The sequence below is a fragment of the Podarcis liolepis genome (assembly GCF_965112155.1).
Source record: "Podarcis liolepis genome assembly, chromosome: 7".
NCBI classification, from domain to species: Eukaryota; Metazoa; Chordata; class Lepidosauria; order Squamata; family Lacertidae; genus Podarcis; species Podarcis liolepis.
The window spans coordinates 59,814,223-59,836,369 of record NC_139561.1 but is presented as its reverse complement, the minus strand read 5'-3'; the positions used below and the strand labels follow the sequence as shown (position 1 = coordinate 59,836,369).

The 22,147-nt window shown below is 48.8% G+C and overlaps 2 protein-coding genes across 3 annotated transcripts in view; one reads left to right on the top strand and one right to left on the bottom strand.

Annotated features, from left to right (window-relative positions):
• The first annotated feature begins 936 nt into the window (after positions 1-936).
• On the top strand, positions 937-14,817 carry TMEM54 (transmembrane protein 54). Of its 2 annotated transcripts, none has more exons than XM_083511315.1 (6): positions 937-1,241; positions 7,598-7,791; positions 8,355-8,414; positions 9,241-9,429; positions 9,858-9,992; positions 12,048-14,817. In XM_083511315.1, exons 1-6 carry the CDS (start codon positions 1,229-1,231, stop codon positions 12,138-12,140), a joined length of 684 nt encoding a protein of 227 aa, XP_083367441.1. In that variant the 5' UTR covers positions 937-1,228; the 3' UTR covers positions 12,141-14,817. The 2 variants fall into 2 exon arrangements, with proteins under 2 accessions (XP_083367441.1, XP_083367442.1); XM_083511316.1 differs by having other exon boundaries at positions 1,078-1,241; positions 9,858-10,026; positions 12,048-12,218.
• HPCA (hippocalcin) overlaps positions 12,478-22,147 on the bottom strand; it is a 28,507-nt gene continuing 18,837 nt past the window's right edge. Inside the window, exons 4-5 of the mRNA XM_083511317.1 lie at positions 17,226-17,331; positions 12,478-16,361 (exon numbers count right to left, since the gene is read on the bottom strand). Coding sequence (XP_083367443.1) covers positions 16,264-16,361; positions 17,226-17,331 — 204 coding nt within the window. The 3' untranslated portion in view covers positions 12,478-16,263. The remainder of the gene's footprint in view (positions 16,362-17,225; positions 17,332-22,147) is intronic.

Below are 22,147 nucleotides of genomic sequence, written 5' to 3'. Positions count from 1 at the left end.
TAAAATTAGATAGATAGCCAGTCAGCCAGCTTTAGGAAATTACCAGAGCACACTTGCTGTTGGTGGTATGGCTCACGTTGCCTTAGAGGAGCACCAGATGTTTGTGCGCCTGCTTGCTCCTTGCCCTTCCTGTATCTCTTGGTAAACATATTAACTTTTAAAAGATATTGTTTTCAAATGTTTTACAACAAACAAAGGGAAAGAGCAGTAAATATGCAGTTTCCTCTGGGCACAGTTGCATATATACAGTATGTGAAATCGGGGGGGGGGGGGGCAATCAGAACATGCAGAAAACGAAATGCGCAAGGTGCTACAATAACTCAATTGCATGAATCCTCTCAAAGAAATTCTGACTCTAAAGCACTTCTGGAGGTTGGAAAGTGGGCACTATGGTCTGGCTTTCCAGAGCGTGTGAGGAATGGGACCAAGTGGCTTCTGTGAGAGCAGTGCTGGCTGCGTAGTCTACCATAAGAACTACAAATTGCTGTGTGTGTATTTTTGTCTGGCAAATGGTGGTGGCACTACAGCAAAGTGAATCCAAGAAGCCAACGGCCCTAAGAATAGACATGCAGAAAGATTGTTGTGCACCTGACTCGGCTGCCTTCGAATTTGTGACATCCGGAATTGCAAGTTTGGGCACCTTGAAATGCAGGGCTGATCAAAAGATATTCAAGTTACTGCTCTGGAATGACACTCCTGATTCTATTTTGGAATGCACATGAGCCACATTTTCTGTCTCAAATGTTTTGCAGCTGAGAGGAAGAGAAATACCAAAACTCTTGCAGTGAAAAGCATGCAGAGGGGGCAGGGTGGGAAGTTTAGATCAGTCAAGCCACTGGAGTCTGAGCATGTTAAGTCAAGCTGACATACCTGGGGAGCAAGTCAGGAAGGCTGGAGCAAGGAACTCCAGAGTGGGTGGGGTTTGGGAGGTGAATCACATTTCCTGCGGGAAGGAGAAGGTGGAGTTTGGCCCTTTGTTCTAGAGCCTGGAGAGCTGGTCAAACAGGAAGAGCTGATTTCAAATTGCAGTTGTAGGGCTGGAGGAGGAGGAGGAGGGTTGATGCTGAGAGCCAGGCGGCACTAGAAGAAGCGCGAAATAGGTGGATGGTCAAGAAGTGCCAAGGCAGCTGCAGCTGCAACAAGGCCAGCTCCCAGGTGCTCTGCAGAGACAACGAGAACAGAGGACTTTAACTCATGTATTTTGATGGCCTGATCCCAAACTGCAAAGATGTGTCGGCTGGGTGAGTTGGCTCCTCTCCAAAGTCAAAGGCAAGCGGGGCAGGGCAGACCCTTGGTACTTCCCTTCCCTAGAAAGGTGTCAGTACCTTCAGGCTTCCTTGCAACAGTGCCAAGTGCCCCACGATGCAACCAAACACAGCTTAAGAGTTACAGATAGGTAGCCGTGTTGGTCTGCCATTGTCAAAATAAAAAAATTCCTTCCAGCAGCACCTTAAAGACCAACTAAGTTAGTTCTTGGTATGAGCTTTCGTGTGCATGCACACTTCTTCAGATACAGCTTAAGAGGTTTGGCTCAGCATCTTCAATGGCAGCCAACCTGGTCACCCTCTGGCTAGTGGATTACAGCTCCTATTAGTGTCAGTCAGCAAGGCTGTGCTGGTCCTGGGACTGATGGGAGTTGCAGCCCAAAACATCTGGAGGGCACAAAGTTGGTGAAGGCTGTTCTGTGGCATCCAAAAGGATCCTGGGTTTCAGTAGTATATGAGGTCAAGGCACAGTGTTTGAGAAAGTGATTTGCCTAAGGCTGGCTAGTAGAATAAAAATGGAACTCCTATTTTCTTCTTAAGCTCTTGGTGGTTTTTGTTCTTTAAAAACAGTTTTAGTTAGAACCATCAACACACATGGGACTTTACAAATTTTCATAATTCCCCCCCTGCCCAAAAGGCAGGCACCTGTGCCTAAGGTGCTTAAGTGAAATGTTGACAAGTGAAGAAAACAGGGAGGAAGACTGTGCGCCCTGGGAAATCACCTGTCTACAAAGATGATTTCCAGAACAGATTCTTGAGAAGTACCTGCCCACACCGGTTACCACATTGACCTGCAAGAACAAAAACGGGAGTCTAAACCACTAGCATGCTGAATGTCCTTTAAAATTTTACCTTCTCCTTCCTCCCCCCACCCAAAAACCCTACTTGCAGCCTGTAGACTTTGGGATGTTCTAGCAGGAAGATGACCTTGATTGCTGTTTACTGTTTAACGAGTGGTTAATCTTTAAAGACACAGACTTGTTTTCCAAAGGAAATGCCACCTTGCTGGGACTTCCTTATGGAGCCTTAGTCAACATGCCTGAATGTTCTCCATAAACCCTTGATCCAATGGTTTGAAATTTTCCCTCTGAAAAGGTGTCTGTCTCCCCACTTCCTCTCTCTGTCTCTGTCTCTGTCTCTCTGCCTTGATCTGTGGAAGGTGGCTCTGCATCTTTCTGTTCTGCAACACAGTTGTGGTAAAGAGGATCTTGCCCCACGAACAGCCACTGAGGTTCCTTCACTTCCTTTCTAGAAGGGAAGTGTTGATCCTCAGGCCTGGAACGCCTGACAAGTCTGGAGGTCTGAAAGTTGTGCCTTTTGTCAGGCTGTGGCTGGGGACTCCCAGCTGCCTCCTGACAGCCCGACCCAGTGGTTTTTCAACCTTAGATTCCCAGATATTGTTCAATGCCAACTCATATCATCCCATTGGCTTTGGGGGCTGGGGCTGATGGGAGTCCAACAGTGTCTTGGCACCCAAGATTGAACAACATTGGCCTAGCTTACAGTTACGCCTCTGAGAGACCTTCCCTGTGCCCTAGTCCAAAGAGCAATAAAGTATGCACACAGTGCAAATACTGTACAGGTGCAGATAAGCACCACAGGGGAATATTGAGAATGATTCCAAACTTGTTCCTGCATCTGAGTTAGGTCAACTTGACTTCCTAACTATTGACTCTTGTAACTGTTAACCTATTGTGTTGCTCCTTCCCTCCCCATATCCAGCATTTTTCAGTAAATGAAATGTATATCATTCTGTATATTGGGCACTACACCAGCAATCTGGCAAGATTAATGTTAATGGGCAAAGATGCAGTGGGGCTGGAAATAGAAAAGGTGTAATTTTTCGGTACAATTTGTATATCTTTGCATATGGTAGTACATTGTGTATCTTGATTTATAGTCTCATTTCTGTCCTGTCCTTCTCCAAACATATAATGAAAGTACAAAGTCACCATAAGAAAGCAAATAGTGTGATAAATCAGCAAAAAGTGGGTCCCCTAAAACCTGTTCTATGGCCTTACAGGAATTTTTTAAAAACTGTTTTGCCAGAAGCTTCCATCTGCCTGGCTGAGGCTTCTGGGAGTTAGCATGGTGTCACGGTAGAGTCGGTCCAAGATGTAGCCATTCAATAGCCTCCTGCATCAGACCTTTGGTCCATGTAACCCAGGGCTAGGGAATCTGCAGCCCTACATAAGTTGTTGGACTACAACTCCCATCATCCCTGGCCATGCTGATAGGAGTTGGAGTCTAATATTATCTGCAGGACCCCAGGCTCTCCAACAGGAATAATAGATTTATAGAATTGGAAGGGATTTTGAGACTCATCTAGTTCAACCCCATGCAATGCAGGAATGTTTTGCCCAATATTGGGCTTGAACCCACAACCCTGAGATTAAGAGTTTAAGGCTTTACTAACTGAGCTATAAGAACATAACACAGGAATCTGTCTAGTACTGACTCAGGCTCTTGGTCCATCTTTCTCAGTACTGTCTGCATTGACTGGCAGCAGCCGTTGGGACTGTTGGTCAGAGCAAGCAAGATCCTCCTTCCCTGGAATACTTTAAAAGGAGATGGTTTACCCTCCAATTGTTTTCATCTTAATCTTCAGGAGATACTGTATATGTCTGTGGTAACTCCAGCTGAAACAAAGCATAGGCATTGTAAATCAGGAGCCTACCAAATCTGCAATGTTTTAGCTCTTTATTTAAAGTATTTATTTATATTCCATCACTTAGGGCTTTGACCTCCCAAGGTGATGTTCAATCAAAGGAGATACAATTAAAATACTTTGCAGAGGGGTTAGAAACATAAGAATCAGAATCACTGGCATTAAAATGTTGTCAAACAAAGGCAAAAGGGAACAAAATGGCCCTCATAGCTTGTTTTGAATGTGAGTGTTGAAAGGGCCTTTCGTAGTTTCTGTAGGAAGGTGGGGCCACAAGCATGGGGCCACCACCAGGAAAGCCCTATAGCCCTTGTGTCTGCCACACTAGTAAAAGTATTTTTTACTCATTTTCCTACCACACTCAGCATGTGCCTTATCCCTACCCCCCAAAAAACCCCTCTCTGCCAGTGCCTTTCTTCCCTTGATCTTCTATATGTGTTTCTTCCTCCGATAACAGCTTTCCCCTCTTACCTCTTTTCTTTCTATTTCCACTCTCTCTATTTCTATTTCCTCCTCGCCACTATATTGCTGCCCAGCAACTGTGTTTCTCAGATGAGGCACCACTGAGAGTGCCATTTGCCCCAGAGTTGCATTTAGCCTGTACTAGAAACAGGCCTTTTAGTGTCTGAGTTCCAGCTCTCTGGAATAAACGACCAGCTGAAATCCGGCAGGCACCTGGAGTGTTGATGTTTAGGCACCTACTTAAATATCTTGTTATTTAGGAAGGCTTTCCCCCAACCATTTATGGATTATCATTTTTATATTGGATAATTTTTTTTTTTTTGCTGGTTTTGGAAGTTGTTGAATTGATTTTATTGTTTCCAAAGCTTGTGTTTTATTCTGCTTTTGTCCTGGACCCCACTTTGTTTGGCTTTAAGCTGTGAAGTGCTCTGAAAATTTGTATGAGAATAGCATTTTCAATCTTAGGCTTTTCTCTCGCTTTCTAGTTTCCTTCAGCACCTCTGACCCTTTCCAAGGAAGGAGACCTTCCTTTCTTCTTCCCCTTTGAACTTCTCTGTCTCCCAGGGACCGCCTTTACACAGCAGGAGAGGCTGGCTTTGGTCCAGCTCAAAGGCTCTGGCAGAGCAAGCGAGGAGGTCCTGCCCAGGCTGGGGTGCTGCAGTCCACCTGAAAGTGGCCCAGGGCCCACAGTTTGAGGAATCCTGAGCCCTGTGCATTGAACTTGTGGTGTGTGGCTTGCCTCGTCCCCGTTAAGAAAAATCTGCTTGCCTACACATCTAGTTCCCACCAAAGGCAGATCAGAATCTGGATTAGGGTGACTCACTATTGCCCACCAGTCCATGGCACTGGGTTGCTGGGCTGTACCACTCTTGTACAAGAGCAGGAGCTCATCGTGACACCTCCTGCAGTCACACACACACACACACACACACACACACACACACACACACACACCAAGGAGTGCAGGCAGCAGCTGTGCTGATCCATGGATTTAGCTATTTTATGCTCTATAGCAAGTCTGCAATGCTGTGTATGGTTTCCTGGGAGTGAACTCCCTTAAGCTCAGGGGTGCTAGCTTCTGACTGGTAGGCTCAACTTGTAAAACACCTTGAACTTTAGCAAAAGACCTTCAGCGGCTTAAATGGAGCATTTAGCATTTAACTGGAAATGCAAACAATTCATGCTGGGCATGAAGTTGTAACCCCGTCAAAGAAAAGGGAAGCAGTACCCAGCCTCTACTTGGTTAGTTTCCTCATTCTCTTGACTTCCACTATGCTAAGCTCTCACAAACCTCTTTGTTTTCTTGTGAAGGTTGGTGATGTTTCTATGTTTAATATGTTGATTTGTTTTTTAAAAAAAATCATGGCCATTTTAAAACAATTTTGTAATTTTAAAACTTGATTGTAGGTTGCCTAGAGAACTACCCTGTTTTAGGTGACTAACAAATCAAATATTGACATTAGGGAAGTGCTGTTCCTGTGCTCCTCTAGATGCCTGCTGAAAACTCCTGTTTCAGAGGACATATCCAGACCACATGATTTTGTCACATCTGTTCTTAAATTTTTAGATTTTTTTTAGTATTGTTTTAGATGTTTTAAGCAGTTTGTGCTTAAAAAGCACAATGGCCAATGGCCCCTCTAGTCCAGCATCCTGTTCTCACAGGGGCCGACCAGGTCCTCAATAGGAAGTCCACAAGCAGAACCTGAGAGCAACAGCAACACTCCTCTCCTGTGGTTTCCAGCAGCTGATATTCAGAGGCATAACGCTGCTGACTGAAGAGGCAGAGCACAGCCATGGAGACCCCTCTCCTCCATGAATTAACTAATCTTTTAAAGCCACCCAAGTTTGTGGCCATCCCTGCCTCCTGTGGGAGCAAGTTCCATGGTTTAATTATGAGCTGCATGAAGTACAGCTGTCTTTTATCTGTCCTGAATCTTCCAACATTCAGCTTCAATTAAATGTTTTTGTTTATTTTTAAAAGTATTTTTTTATTACTGAAGTGTTTGCCACCCTGAGCTCCTTTGGAAGGACAGGGTTTAATAAAATAAGTTGATAATAAATCTTGAAAGCCTCATTATCTGCTTGCCAGAGCAAGGAGAAACTGTCAATTGCTCTGGCCCTCTGGCAGATGACAACATTGCAGAGAAAGGAGAGGAAGAAAGCAGTGGGCTTTAGCGACATCCAGTTTCACATATATTTCACCTTATTTGGAGGTTTAAGCTGGCAGTGACCGAGCAGGAACAAGCTCTTGGGATCACTTCAGGAAAACTTGGTGAAAATGTTGTAGCACATGGAAGCCTGGGGGTGGGGGGTGTGGAAGGGAAATTCCATTCTAGGGATTCTTAGGAAAGGATCAACATAAAACTGCCACGTTACATCAACTCACGTGATGTTTTTATACAAATCTGTGGCAAAGCCACACTTGGCGTCTTCTGTGACCTTTCAAAAGGGATACTGTAGAATTGGGGAAGGGGCAGAAAAGGACAACAAAGGCAGCTATCAAGCAGCTGAAATAAATTTCCCTCCCTATGTGGGAAGATTATGATGTTTGGGACCTGAACTTTCTAAACTAAAGTTTAGAGCAGGGGTTGGCAAACTAAGGCCTGGGGGCCGCATGCTTTCTCTAGGCGGGGAGGAAGCCCATTTCGTGCCACCGCTGCCAGCCCTTCAGCGAATGAGGCAGGCGGCAAACCAAGAAGGTGGCTGGGTTGTGTGTGTGTGTGTGTGTGTGTGTGTGTGTGTGGTGGAGGAGGAGGAGGACTACTTGTCCCCCTCTCAGTATGCATAGCAATTTGGTTTTTTAATAGATAGATAGATGATAGATAGATAGATAGATAGATAGATAGATAGATAGATAGATAGATAGATAGATAATCCAGCCCTCCACAAGCTCTGAGGGACAGTGGACCGGCCCCCTGCATAAAAAGTTTGCTGACCCCTGGTTTGGAGAAAGGGTAAGTACTGGCGTGGGGAGGGAGACATGATGCCTGGCATGGAAAGGGGGAGGTTTTTAAAATTTCTAACCAGCTTGTTTTTATTGTGCTCCCAATGGGAGGAAGGGCAGGGCAATAAGGATGAAATAAATAATAATTTTCCTCTGGCTTTGTTTTACTTTGCAACATTCCATGCTCTGGGTCTAGGTGAGACAGTGGCTTGTGAGCCAGACTCAGTCCTGGAAGAAAGACCTCGCCTTCCTCTCTTTCAGGTCACCTTGACTCCAGCAGCGCCCAGAAGCTCTTGATGAAAACAGGACTCATCCTGATAGTCATTGGCCACCTAAACTTCATCACCAGCGCTCTGGTCCATGGGACGGTGCTGCGGCACATTGCCAACCCGCATGACACCATTTCCCTGCAGTATGCCATCTCCAACATTGTGACTGTGATCTCTGCCATCTTGGTACGCCTTTCCTTGCAGGGTCTTGGCTGGAGGAGGGAAGACTGACGTGCCTTCTCAGGGCCAGCTCTGCAAAGGCAGAGAGGGTGCCCTTGAAGTTCTAGGAAATGAGCTAAATGTGCTCCAGTTTGGGGTATGGTTGGCAGAGAGCAATTAAAAGTTGTAGTAGTAGTATCTTGCAGTGTAGTCCGCCAATGGTGTAGCTGAGTCAACCCCTTTTCTTGCTTCCATACAAATAAATGGTTGCTATTCACTCTTATGGTGGGGGAAATGATGTGCTTTTAAGGTAGGGAACCTGTGTTCTGTTTGAGGTTGGGGGCTTCTGGTCTACTGTGGGAATGGCTAGAGCCAAAATTGGGGGAGCACTCCTTTTTGCCCTCTTCTTTAGTCCCCCACATGCAAATAGATGGTGCAAAGTTCTCAAATGTGCTTTATTCACACATATGGCCCCTTGAATGCACCATTTGGATTTTGGGGATTTGGCTTCCCACACATACAGCCCAGCTTGTAACCTTGTAAAACTCTTTGCGGTGTGTTATTTCCTGTCATCTGTCACCCCTTTGCAGACAATCTCCTGCGGAATAGCAGCAATTGTGCTCTCCAGATATGTATCCCGGAAATCACTGGTAAGAAACCCCTCTCTTGGAGCAGAGGCATCTCCCTTAAGAGGCGGGTCATGTTTCCGAGTGGAGGAGCCCTTCAAGGCTCTTAGTTACACCCAGCTGTTGATCGAAGCCTTGACCTTCAGGCAGGAGACCCCCTTTTTCATGAGACCCACCCCCAGCTAAGTACTCTCCTATCTTAAGTTACTGTCAGCTCAGCTGCCTGCCCCACCCAGGATATGAGATGATGGCATGGAAAGTTTGATAGCTTCAGAAGTTGTAAAATATCCTCACTGGCTGCAGCTCAAGAATCGGGGGAGTAAACAGCCCCACCCAAGAACGATTGGTTTCCACATTGCTACCTTGCAATCTATTTGACTTCTTCTTGGGCTGCTCCAGGAGCGGGGGGACGGGGGATGGGACCCGCTTTCTGGGATGGTGGCTGTGCCAATTTCGGTGTGGGGATGCTTGGCTTGGGGAGGGAATGGGCATAGAAGCCAGGCTGCAGGTTTTGAGGTGTGCCACGTTTAATGCCTGGCATTTCAATTTGGCTTTGAGAGAGTGGTGATTAAGCTGTCCACAAATCTTTAGAAATATATAAATGAATGAAGGGATACCAGAGCCCAAACACAACAGTGAAAGAAACACTTTGCATGTTCCTGGGAGTTTGTGGGTGTCCAAGAAACCTGAGCTCTATGCTCAGCTCCCAGATGATGCACCCCGACCTTAGACCGTCCTTTCCCATGGTCACTTTGGGTGGGATTTGGACCCCTTGCTCCCTGCTGCAGCAAGGCATGTGTGCCTGGCCTATTTGACCAGCAGACCCACCACTGTGTTCTCTCCATTGCAGAGATGGTCCGTTTTCTCCCTCAGCATCAGCAGTGCCCTCCTCTCGCTGTTCTGCTCAGTGGGGCTGGCCGTCGCCATCGTTTACACATTCATCAACAACGGGCGATCCCTCCTGGCTCGTTGCACCTTTGCCAACGTGGATATCATCCAGATTGCACACGAGTGCCCTTTTGACCCCACTCGGGTCTATGTAAGTCTGCCAAGTGGGCTCCTGCCATGAAGGAGCTCTTGGAAGGAGCAATAGGAGAGGTGCTAAGATGGAGGGGGCGGGATTATAAAAGGCTTCTAGTGTAACGTTAGGGTTCTAGCATGGTTTAGTTCTTAACCTCTGGGGACCCTTTAATGCTGTTCCTTTTTCCTGCTGAGGATCCTCTGCAGTTTGCAGCAGTCTCTAGAGTCCATGCACACTCATTCAGCTAATGCAAGACCTTAGCTGGGTCATCTCTTGCGTTTCCTTGTGGGATTGTGATATACTCTGGCCCTGGATTGCATGGGTTGATTGCAAATGCTGCATTAGGTGATCCAGAGGTCGTGCCTTCATGGTTCTATGAGGCATTGGCTTTTGACTCCAAAAATGTGAATCCCCCCCCCCATGCCCTCTTTCCTCCCTCCCCACAGAGCTCTGCTTTGGTCCTTTGGAGCATCTCCTTCCTCCTGGATGCCATAGAGATCATCTTCAGCATCCGATGCTTCCTGATCACCCTTGCGCTCCTGAATCTGAGGCTGTGTCACAGGCGGACACGCAAGAAGAAGGTACAAATCTCCTTGCACCACCCTCCTGATTCAGGTTCTTGTCTCCTTTGATCATGTACTTTGCAGAAGGGTTTGCTGTGCGATTCCCCCACTCTACCACCACTCCCAAATTCTGATAGCTCCTTGCACCTCCAGATGTTGCTGGATTGTTGGCTAAGGTGGGCTGATGACAGTCCAGTAGCATCTGGAGGGCCAGAGGTGCCCCACCTGTGTAATAAAATAAATTAGAGGCAGGATCTAAGATCTGAGACTGAGGGAGGCAGGTGAATATCATGTTGGGGACTGCTCTAGCCGGACTGTCCCCTTCCCCACCCAACTTTACATGTAATATCATTTGTTTTAACCCTTTTAACCTCACAGGGTGCCTTGGCAGAAAGGCAGTATAATAAATGCAATGAATAAGCAAATAAATGCCACAATGCAGGGAACATCTGTGGCCCTCCAGGGTTTGCTGGGTCCCACCAATTCTAACCCTAACCCACTGGCCTCGTTGGCTGCTGGGAGTCTACCGGCCCCTCTGGTTATGTCAGTTGCCTGCTTCCATTCTTCACATTGGCCTTTGCCAGCTTGGAAGCCTTCCAGATGTTTTGGACTACAGCTCCCCATCAGCCCCAGTGATGGTGGCTGTGCTGCCTAAAGCTGATAAGCTGAGATCCAGAACATCTAGAGGGCGCCGAGTTAACGGTGGCAGCTTCAGATGGTAGGCAAATGGTCTGCAGAGCCTTTACTCTGCAAACTGAAAGCAATTCCACAGGGCAGCCGAGGCTCTTAATGCTGGCTTTCTCCTCTGATGCCGCTGGGACCCTGAAACTTCTGGATCCAATTACGCCTGTCAGAATCTTGTCAAATATTCAAATTCAAGCCCTCTGGGGCCTTTGAACCACCTCTGAATAATTTGGCCAGTGTCAAATAATTAGCAATTTGCAACTCATTGGGTAAATTTGCATCTTGTTAATTCTGGCTGTACCTAATTTGCAATATACCTGCCAATAACAGAACCTTTCTATCATTTGTGCATCAGTGTGTCTGTGTGCCAGCTCCATATACACCACCCGGACAGTGACACTGTGACCTGATTTGGCACATAAGAAGAGCCTGGCTGCTGGATCTGGCCAAAGAGGGCCCACCCTGCCTCTTCTGGGGAGCCCACAAAGCAGCGCCTGACTGCTGTGATTCCCAGCAACTGATATAGCACAACTGCATCTTATGCACATTTAAATTGCATTATTTCAAGCACACATGGTTGAAGGTCGGCTGGCTGAAGTCCCACAAGTGAAATGCAGGAATGGCAGTGTTTTTAAGCTTTCCGTCTTGCTGCCAGGGGGCGGGGGCGGCACAAGGCCCTCTTGGTGGGCCTTTTTGGGGACGCTCTTGCAGTGCTGTCCCAAGTTCCTGCAAGATCTTGCAGAAGTATCCCTATCATTCTGGAGCTGGTGTCCTGAGTGAGTCTTCCCTGCAATCAAGGCAAAGGGCTTAAAAGCTCTTTTTGCATGGGGAAACTGTGGCAGAAAAAGAAGCACCTTCAACTGACCCCAGAAGAGCTGTTTGAATATGAGACAGTGGCAAATCACAGACATCTGTGGTGACCTAGCTGCCATATTTACTCTCATGAATGCCAATGGGATCTGTTCCAAACGCTCATTAAAGTTTTAATCAAAGAATCATAGAATCATAGAGTTGGAAGAGACCACAAGGGCCATCGAGTCCAACCCCCTGACAAGCAGGAAACAAAGGAATGTGGTCCAATCATCTAGATGTCTGTTATCTACAAACTGCCCCCCTCCCGACCCATGAACAACTGGTTAACTGTCAAGACAAGTGAGCTTCCTGATCTGATGAACTCCTCCTGCCCCCTTGCCCAGTTTGCCATGTGATGACTTGTTCCCTCATGTGACAAGCTTGAGTATTTACCCCCTCGGTGAGCAATTGTTTTCTGTGAGATTTCCCTTGTGTGGTTAAAAAACAGCAACACATTCATTCTGAGAAACAGAAATGACCTTGAAGTGGCTTCGCTGCATTTGGACTATTGTTAATTCCGGCCTTTTTGATTTATAGGTCTCCCTGCAGATTGTCATGCCTGAGACCAGAGAAAGCTGCGAGGGCCACAATCTCCTGAGGTTGGACCGCATGGAGACGGCGCGGCTCTAGAGGCCAGTTGTTGCCGCCGCCCAGATTGCGGCTGCTCTTGCAGTGTCATCTGGTGGCTTCCTCTGCTTCGTGGTCCAGCCTCGCTCCAGTCTGCATGGACGTGGCCCCTCGTGCTTCCTCTCCGCAGTGGGCGGTGCCCAAAGCTTAGCAACTGGGATCCAGAAGCGGGAGAACAGTGGCCTCCCTCGAGGCCCAAACCTTTTACTGCTCTGATTAGCACTCTGGTGCTTTGTGCTGAGAAATCGACCCCAAGCGCTCCTCTCCTCCAGAAGGAAGGGAGCTGCCGGGCCCACGTGGCTCCCGTGAGCATCTGAAATGACTCTGCGGGCCATTGCACTGAGACAAAAAAAACCCTTTTATTTTTGAAGCTATTAAAAACAAACAAAGCCTGTGGTTCCCTTCCCCCTCCCGCTTCCTGCATGCACTCCTGTGATGGATGGATGAAGGATGGATGCTTCCACTTCTGCAATGGGGTGGAGCTGGGTTCTTCTCCAGAGCGGAGGGGTGGCAATACTCTCAGCCATTTCTGAGGTAGAAAGGGGGACTGGAGCTCTGTCGTGAGCAAACAGCCCGCTTTGAAGAAGGAGGGTGGTGGGTGGCATGGCATTGATCAACGAATACTTCCTTGGACTAATCAAGGGGGACAAATTTTGACTGGAGGGACTGCAATTCTTGGAAGCTATTTTGCATTAATTTAGAAGGCAGTGGAAACGGATCTATGGAAGACGGCCTTTTCCTTCTAAGAAGGCGTGGTAGCATTTGTTTGTGAAATTGTAAATTAAACTGACACTGCCTTCAGTATGTTAGAAGGGCCACCTGCATTGAAGATTTGGGAAATTTAAATTTAATGCATTAATTTAACCATTGACGGGTTAAGAGGCAGCTAATTAATCGGCTAAACAAGTTGTACATCGGTCTCTGCCAACCTTGTGCCCTCTATGTTTTGGATTGTAACTTCCATCAGCCTCAGCATCATATGGTTGCATGAGGCTGGGGCTGATGGGAGTTGTAGTCCAAAACATCTGGAGTGCGCCAGGTTGGCAGAGGCCATGGCAAACGGTGCCAAACCTCACCACCTTCTGCCCCACTGGCCATTTCCTCTTGCCTCACAGCGCCTTCTGCTTCTTCTCCAGCCTTGGGGGTCAATTGAAAAGGGCACCATCTCTCAGGGCCCCTCTGAATGCCAACCCCCAATTTTAGCTTCCTACTATTCATCCACGCAGAACAGCATAAAACATTCCATCACATCTTGGATAGTAGAGCGGGACAGCAAGCTTGTGATGATGCCCTCCATTTCAGAAACAGTTGTGTGGGCTGTACCATTCACTGTATTTGACTGGGGTGCCTTCACATTTCCTCACCCAGTTAATCCTGCTTGCCACGCATGCAGGAGCACAGACTCTCCAACTTACTGCTAAAGTTCTAAGCCCATGTCCACCGAGCCCCCTCCCCACCAATTGCAAATACTCACTGAAATAGCAGGGCAGGGAAGAATGGACTTCAGTGCACATGTGGCGGGTGGAGTCTAAAGCTGTTGTCTGGGCATGCTCTATGCTTCTAGAGATGGGTGGGTTAACAAAGAGGCATTCCAGAGCCGGAAGACCATTGGGTTGAGTGGTCTGGGTGGAACAGACTGATTCATTAGTGCAACAGTTCTCCTGGGTGGGCTGGGATTCATCTGGGCAAACCATACCTGCTGCCTCTCCCCATGGTGTCTCCTGCAGCCACACCCTGAGAACCCCAGCCTTCATTTAAAGTGGACTTTCAGCTCTTGGTAATTGTTGCTCCCTGCTTGCCCTCCCCAAGAGCAGAAATAAAAGCCCAACTCCATAGAAGCAGAAATGTGGGTGGGTGTTCACTAGGCACATGTATGCAAAGGAACAGATTTTGATTGCCTGGTTCCAGGTTTCCCATTTATTTATTTGCAAAGCACACACCCATGGGTTGTGTGGCTAAGCCCTATGTGGTTCTTGGCCGGGAAGGGAGGCAGCCAGATCTGGCCAGCCTGCACAGGTAGTAGCCCAGCTGCCTGCTTCTGATCTCTCACCCACAATGCAGCAACAGGGACTGCCTGGCTGAAGCTCAGGGTGGGGCCTGGCGTCCCCACATGGTGAAACATGCAACATGGACAACGTGTCTGTTTATTGAAGCCTCAGTACTCTCTTATTAGTGCTAGCTGAATCTGAGCCATCCATGTGTATCAAATTGTATAGTTGGAAGGGAATCTTGAGGTCCATCTAGTCCAACCCCCTGCAACGCAGGAATATGCAGCTGTCCCAAACAGGGATTGAACCTGCAACCTTGGCATTATCAGACCAGGCTCTTAACCAACTGAGCATATGGATACCCTGGGTCAAATCTCACACCCATTCGTTGGTCTTAGCTGAGTCATTGCTCTCTCACAGCCTTCAATCTGTAATACAGATTGTCCTCCCTTACAAGGGTGGTGGTGAAGGATTAACTGGTTGTGCTCAAGAGGAAATTGAAGACGTTTTTATCTGCCCAGGCCATTGGATGGGGGTAGGCACTGGAGCTGTATGACTGGGGTTTATTATTATTATTTTTGTACACTGGATATTGTTGTGTTTTTATGTTGATAACTGACTGCCTTGGACATCTTTCAGAGAGGGAGATGGGATATAAATAAAACTGATAAATAAACTACAGACATGTGAAAGTGCTGAAGGGATGTGAATGCTTAACCTTGGCTGTTGAGGGGTTGGCTTCTGTAGCTGTTCCTCTATGGACAGCCTTGAGACCCGAGGAGTCCCTTGCAGATTTTCAGGGTCCGATGGAGGGGCTCTCCCCGACTGCACCAGGTGCTCTAAGGTGTGCCCCCTGAGACAACAAATGCGGGAAGGCTTAAGGAAGGGGGCTTGGGCTATTCCTTTCAGTGGTGCTTGAAACAGAGGTCAAGGATGACGCTCTGTCCTTCCTGAAACAAACACGCAAGGAAGGAGTGAGTTACGAATGAACCACCTAAATAAATTGCCCTACATGCTGACAATGTGTGATTCCTTCTCAGGTTCTTTCTATGTTGATCTGCGGGCCCCTGAAGGCCATCGAGGCCCAGCACCTTTCAGTGAGACAGGATTGTTTGCGTTCAAGCACCCTTGAAAAGTGTGAGACTGCTCCATGTGAATCAGACAACAACCAGGGTTTGCATGTAGTGTAGGCGAAAAATACTAGCTCTATACTGGAAAGAGATGCTCCTAAATGATGCGAACGTGTATATTTGTGCTTATATTACATTGGCCTGTGCCAACCTGGTGCCTGCCGGATGTATTGGGTGACAACGCCCAACAGCTCCAGCCAACAGGTGCTGGCTGGGGCTGATGGGAATTGTAGTCCAATACATCTGGTGGGAACCAGGTGGGCAACGGCTGTTCTATATGTAATATATTCTCCTAGCCAGGGTCGAGAAGCCGACAGCTACACAGAGTACTGAGCAAATGACCACTGCTAGTCCTGCTCATTGTCCAATCGTATCTTTTAACATTCCCCCCCCTCCGCCATCTCCTCCTTCCTTCTGAGATTTCATTCAGTTTCCCAAGAGTCTCCCTTGGCAGCCCCAAATCCTAGAGGGCTTGCTTTACAGAAAGAGACAGTGCAAGGTTCTCAGGAGGCTGAACTGGACCCCAGGCAGCATATTCTGCTCCTGTAATTAAAGACGTACAAACACACACACACACATGCAGTCACAGTTATAGTGCATCACAAGCAGCAGTCAGGTGTGGAAAACAGTTTGCAAAACCCAAATGCCAACACCTCAGGAAATGAGCTGGCCTGTGTGCTCCACCTCCTTGCTGCCACTGTCCTGACCACGCAGGAGCCCCCACCCCCACATCAGTGTCACATTCACACACAACTACAGTGTTCAGGGGAGGGGGAGAGAGGAAACCTGTGAGTCAGAAGACAGAAATATGTCGGCAGTGCCGTTTGCCTCCTTGGGGACATGTCCGTTACCCCAAGGGGAGAACTGGGAAGCTGGTCACCTCCTTGGGGGAGGGGAGAGACCGTGAGCCAAGTGAGGTGGTGGTGGTGGTGCCGCCTCCGCTTCCAAAAGCCGCCTTGTCCTACCGCCGCCGCCACCGCTGCACAGGGAAGACAGGGCGGGGAGCGCTCAGAACTGGGAGGCGCTGCTGGGGTCACACTGCAGCAGCCTCACAATGGAAGGATCACTCTTCGCGCCCTTGATGAACTCTTCCAGGGACAGTTTGCCTGGGGAGGAACGACAGGGGAGAGCAAAATGAACACGCTGTCCAGAAGGGAGCCTAGAACGTCACAGGCTCAGGACTGGTTGCGGCAGACCAGGGATCAGGGCCCATACCTGACACACACCTGTGCGTGGCATGGGACTCCCAGAAGCCCCACCTTTTATGGGATTCCCTGAGACCAGAGATTTGCCATGTCCAATTTGTCCAACCCAGTGCGTAGTTAACAACCTTTCTCTTCAGGCTGCCCTTTCATCTTTCAGCATCACAAGGAGCACGTGGAGGTTTCCTGTCACCTCTCCCCTTGTTTTACTGTTTATTACCCTACCTCTTCCCCATGGCAAGACTCCAGGTCAGCCAGTGACCACACCTGAGCACCTGCTTAGCTTCCCTTAGGCTGCTGCATTATATGTATATGTAGGGTCCAGAGCTATCCATCCATCCATCCATCTCACAGCTGCACTCGCATCGGTTGATGGGAGTTGTTGTCCAAACCATCTAGATTGGTTGTTCCCAAGTGGCAACCACCTTGCAGGTGAGTTAACAGGAAGAGATCTTCCTTCTCCAGGGCTTCAGGCCAGGGGGCATTCCCCAGTCCTACCCAGAGATGCGTTTGGGGATTGAACCTAGGACCTTCTGCATGCAAAGCAGATGCTAAAACCTGTCCTTGCAGCAGGAAGGCGTCTTGGCTTTCCTTCCCTGCCTCCCACCACCTTTGACCTCCAGCTTTGCCAAATCACTGTGTGGGTCATCCTCCTGTCACTCTCCCCGCCCCAACTGATATATTTAATCAGCATGCCTGCCTTTCCATCTAAGAGCTCTGGATTTAAGGATGATGGTTGCCTCTTAATCTTTCTCTCCTTTCATTTACCATCATTATTGGTATCCATCTGTCGGAAGATTTTCTCCGTCCGCTTCTCAGGAGTTGACTCATCTTCAGGCATCTTCATCACAGACGAGACCATTTTGTAGATGGCCTGTGGAGAAGGAGCGGGGAACCAGTTGAGATACAAATTCCGAGCTGCAGCCCTGCGGGGACGGTCAGCTTAAGCAAGGAGTTCTTCCTCTTGAGCTCTATTTTGCCTTTCAGGCAGATCAATAAAGAGGAGGATGCCATGCAGAATGGAGAAAGCGGCTCCTCTTAAAAGTGCATAGTCACAACCAGCCCCCAAGCCTCTGAAATTGTTGCCGGGGGTGGGGAGAGATATTTCCAGGGGAAAAGACTGCTGAGCATTCCCAACACCTCTGAATTCATATTTTAAGACAGGGCAGGCCAACTTTGTTCTCTCCAACGCCCATCATCTCCGACCATTGGACTTGCTAGCTGGGGATGACAAGAGCTGTAGTCCAAAATTTCTGCAGGGCGTCACATTGGCTGCCCCTATGATAAGGTCTGCCAGAAACTCTACAAAAACATTCCCAACCTTCCCAATGCAACACTAACACACACAGGCAGGCCCATCTCAGATCTTCAGGTTGTGTAAAGATTCCTGCCACGGGTCAGAAGAAAGCGTGTGAAATGCAGCAGCCTCCTTGCGTGCCAGGCTAGCAGCACAGCGCAGATGGCAGGGGTTGATGGGGAGGGGCCCTCCAGAGCAGCCCGTGACCTCCCCAGCATTGTCTGGGCAAGCTGGGTGATGCTGGTAACTCAAGAGCTGCCAGCACCATCTGCTCAGCTCTGGGTTTCCTGGTTTTGCTCCGGAGCTTCCCACATCTAATGCATGTCTAATCCTCTCCCCACCCTAGTATCTCTTGCCCTAAGCCAGCTTTCCCCAACCTTGTGCCCGCCAGATGCTTAACAACTCCCATCAGCCCCAGCCAGACCAAGGGCAGGGCAGGCTTCTCTAAGGAGTGGTGGAGGCTCCCTGGGTAAGAGTCAACGAGAAATGCCACTATGTTTGTGCACTCTCCAAGCGCTCGGAGGCCAAAAGGAAGAAAGGAGAGCAGACATGATTAAATAAAAAAGCAGCATTTACAAAATAATGTTTTCTTTTCTTTTCTTTTCTTTTCTACCCAGGCCTGCTGTTTCCCAGGAGGCTGTGTGCATTGCGTGGTTGGAGAAACTGGTAATTAATATTCTAAACATTGAGGACAGGATTCAGTGGGGAGCAAAACAAACTGTAAGGACAGATGGGGAAGTGTCTCTGTCTCTCTGTCAGTCTTCCCACCCCACCGCTTCTGCATGGTTGCCCTGCATGGGGCAAGATCAGAGTCCAGGAGGGCAAACCCAGGCTAACAGCAGCAGCAGCAACCCTTAATGCAGACATGCAATACTCTCCTGCTACCAGGAGAGGGCAATATAAAGCTAGGCAGGAAATTCAGTAAGAACACAGGCATTGCACCAGCATCCTGCAGCAGCTGGAGACAGATGCGTCCTGGAGCTTCCAAGGAGAACCTGGAGGCAACGTCCACTTTCCCCTGCTGTCTCCTATACTACCTCTGCAGACAGCGGTTAACAGAAAGGCTATCCTCTGTGAATTTGCCAAACCCTTAGTCAGTCTAAGCGACTGACCAAACACCACTACCTTGTGGCTGTGAGTTCCATAAGCTGGCTGTGTGTTGTGTGAAGTCAAGTGACTTGCTTTTGGAGCTCAGTGACCCTGAATTCTAGTATGAGGAGGTGGGGAGGAAATGTTCCCATCCTGGCACCCTCTGGGTGTTGTGTGGGATTTCCAGTTCCCATCAGCCCCAGACAGCGAGGTCAACGCCCAGGGATGTTGGGAGCTGGAGTGCAGAAACATCTGGAGGGAGGCAGACTCCCCAGGCCAGCTGCCACTGAAATCAAGGTGACTGGTCTGTGTTGCATTTCCATAACCTCGTAAGATGCTTCCTGGGAAGCCCCCGCTGAGTTCTTTTGTCTAAGGAAGCAACCTCAGGAAAAGTAGGGCACAAGCCCTCCTCCTCACCATGTTTCATTGCCCTGTGTGAGTACCTAGCAAATTCCACAAAAGCCCCTCCGGATAGACAGATCAGGGTCCAGGGCCAACCATGAAATGGCCATGATACTTCAAACCAAACCAAAATAAGTGTGGATTTCTGATCACTGATTATTTTGTGGCACTCATCATCATCATCATTGCAAGCCCTTGTCATTCCCATTTTACAGATAGGGAACATAGGATGACCCTTCCAGTCAGTGGCGTAGCGTGGGGGGTGCCAGGGGTGCCGGCCGCACCGGGCGCAACATCTGGGGGGGGGCGCGCTCGCTGCCTCCGGAGTCGCTGAAGAGCCTCGGGTGCAGGCTGTAGCGGAGCCGCATGTTTCGCGGAACCGACGAGCTGTGCGCGCGTCCGGGCTGAAGGCGCCCGGTAGGCAGCGGCTCTCAGCGCTCGCCGCGGAGGACGCACCAGGCAGCCCCTCCTCACAGCCCCGCCTCCGCTGCTGCAGCTGCTGGGCCGTTGCATTTTCCTCGCCTCTCTGCCCCCCTCCTCCTCCAGGCAAGCGGCGTCGTTTGGGCGGCAGCGCCAGCGGCAACTCGCAGGTTAGGGGTTGGGGGGGCGCAAATTACTTGCGTTGCCCCGGGTGCTGACAACTCACGCTACGCCGCTGCTTCCAGTGAATTCTCACATCTTGGATAAAGGTTTGAAATCCAGGATTCCAACACCTGGCTGAACCAACTCCCTCACTGATGCCTCTGAGTTCATGGCTGCCATTTGCTACAAGGTCAGCCTCCCCAACTGCTCTGGACTGCAACTCCTACCAGCCCCGGACGGTTGGATCCTTCACAGATCTGGATTTTCAACCTGAAAGGGGATGTTGTTATTCTTTCTACCTCTCAAGAGGAATGGGTAGATGGGACCCTCGACTGATCTTGGAACACACCCAGCTTTAATTCACCTGCGCAAAAAAGAGGCCACCCTCCCAGGTGCTCCAATTTCTCTCTGCCAAGGACACTTTAGAGCTCCAATTTATAAATATCCAAGACCCAGTTAAAAGATTCACGGCTGCCTCCAAGCAATCTGGACTAGTTCTTGCTTTCTGTGGGGAACCCACCTGTTCTCTCCCAAAAAGCAGGTGCTTTAACCCGGATGGGATCAAAAACAACCATAATGCATGTCAGCGTGGCATAAAAAGGGATCCCCAAAGGCAAGTTCATTTACAAAGGGTTTCTGCTCCCTCCCCCACTCTGGCTGCGCAGAGGAATGTTCAGAGTCAATTGTGGTTTGAAAAGACACAGAACCAGAACAACAGCTGCAGCAGGCTGAAATCAAACCTGGTTCTCTTCTGGGTGTAAGACAGCATTCCTCAACGTGGTGCCCAGATGTTTTGAACCACAGCTCCCATCAGCCAGTGAGTTGCAGCCCAAAACATCTGGGAGGCATCAGTTTGTGAAGCACACTAGAGTTGGACCCACCAAACCTGCAGGCTCCACCGCCTGTTTTTACCAGGGCACAGCCCAGGAAGCTGCTGAAGACCAGGGCTGCTCTATGGAGAGAGATCTAGGCTATGAACACATTCATGGCTTAAAATGGAGTGAGGTTGCTTCCCCCCCAATGCATACAAGCCGCATTTGCACATTGCTGTACACACCAGAGAAGGGACAGGAGCATATTTGCTTGATGCACATGACCCAATTTGTTTCCCCAAACCTGCAATCCCACCTGAACTCCTTTCTGACAAAGCTGCTGTCTGCACATGCACAACAACTGTCTGAACAATGCACACCTCACCATAAACCATGGTTTGTGTTTTCAAATCAGATGAAAGCTGGCTTGAGGAAAAACATATCGAACAGGGATATTTCTCAAAAGACTACAGGATTGTGGCTAACGTCACACATGCTCTGCTTCTAACCCCTGTGGTGGGAGCGCACTGGAGCCAGAGTAAATGGTCGTGTGTACATAGCCCTTGGTTTGCACTAATGTATCACATGTGTATACTAATGTCCCTGATGCAGTTTACTTTAAAAAAGGAAGAAGAAGAAGAAGAGAAAAGGGAGGAGACAAAGTGGAGAAATGTGGGGGGTGAACGGCACTTTTCTGTTCCACTATTTCCCTGCTCCAACCTGCCTCATCTGTCAGGGGTTCGGGGTGTCTCTGCTCCCAGAATGTAGCTGTCCTAAACACACAAAAAGCCTCCACTGCAACAGCCTTGGTGAAGGTGTTGTGAAATTCAGCCTCTTTCCTACTGAAGACCTTTCCAGCTGAGTTCCATTTAGGGTATTCCTGAGATGTCAGAGGTAGCTTCATAGGGTCCCAAGAGGCCTCCAAATTTTAACCACCAAGGGATGGAGAAATGTGATGCTTCAGCACTTCTGATCCCTCTCTGCTCCTTCTCTGCAAACGCATCCCGTTTACCGAATAACATCTAGTTCTTATCTATGATGAGGTAAAAGCCAAGATAAAGCCAAAAGGCACCGAGGGGAATGGGGCAAAAGCGGGACAGGATCCAAGCCTCACGCCTGTGCCCACTGGCAAGTCCTAGTTTCCTCAGTCTCAGCTCCATCTCCTGAAAAATGGGAAGAGGAATAATAGGAATAGTGATGATGAAGGTGATGCTCTGACATCTCTTGGGGAGGAGCTGTGAAGACCTGTAAGACAAATCCCGCAAAGCCCTCTGAAAAATTGCTTAAAGAGTGCTACCAAAATTATTAGGGATGGACTTTTCTACAGCTGTGCCCTGGGGCTCCTTTGAGAGGTCTGTAGCTTTGCATCTTGCAATATGGACCTAATTTCCCATCCAAATCACTGATGGGGGGGGGGGGGCGGCTTCCTTTGACTTGCTGACACTGGTCGGGATTAAAGCCTCCATGTCTCATTTCATCTTGTTGTGGCACAGAAATGGAACAGCTGT

Coding starts and splice junctions, on each gene's coding strand:
- TMEM54 (XM_083511315.1), top strand. Junction 8,415..9,240: donor ATGTATCCCGGAAATCACTG/GTAAGAAACCCC, acceptor TCTCCATTGCAG/AGATGGTCCGTTTTCTCCCT. Junction 9,430..9,857: donor TTGACCCCACTCGGGTCTAT/GTAAGTCTGCCA, acceptor CCCTCCCCACAG/AGCTCTGCTTTGGTCCTTTG.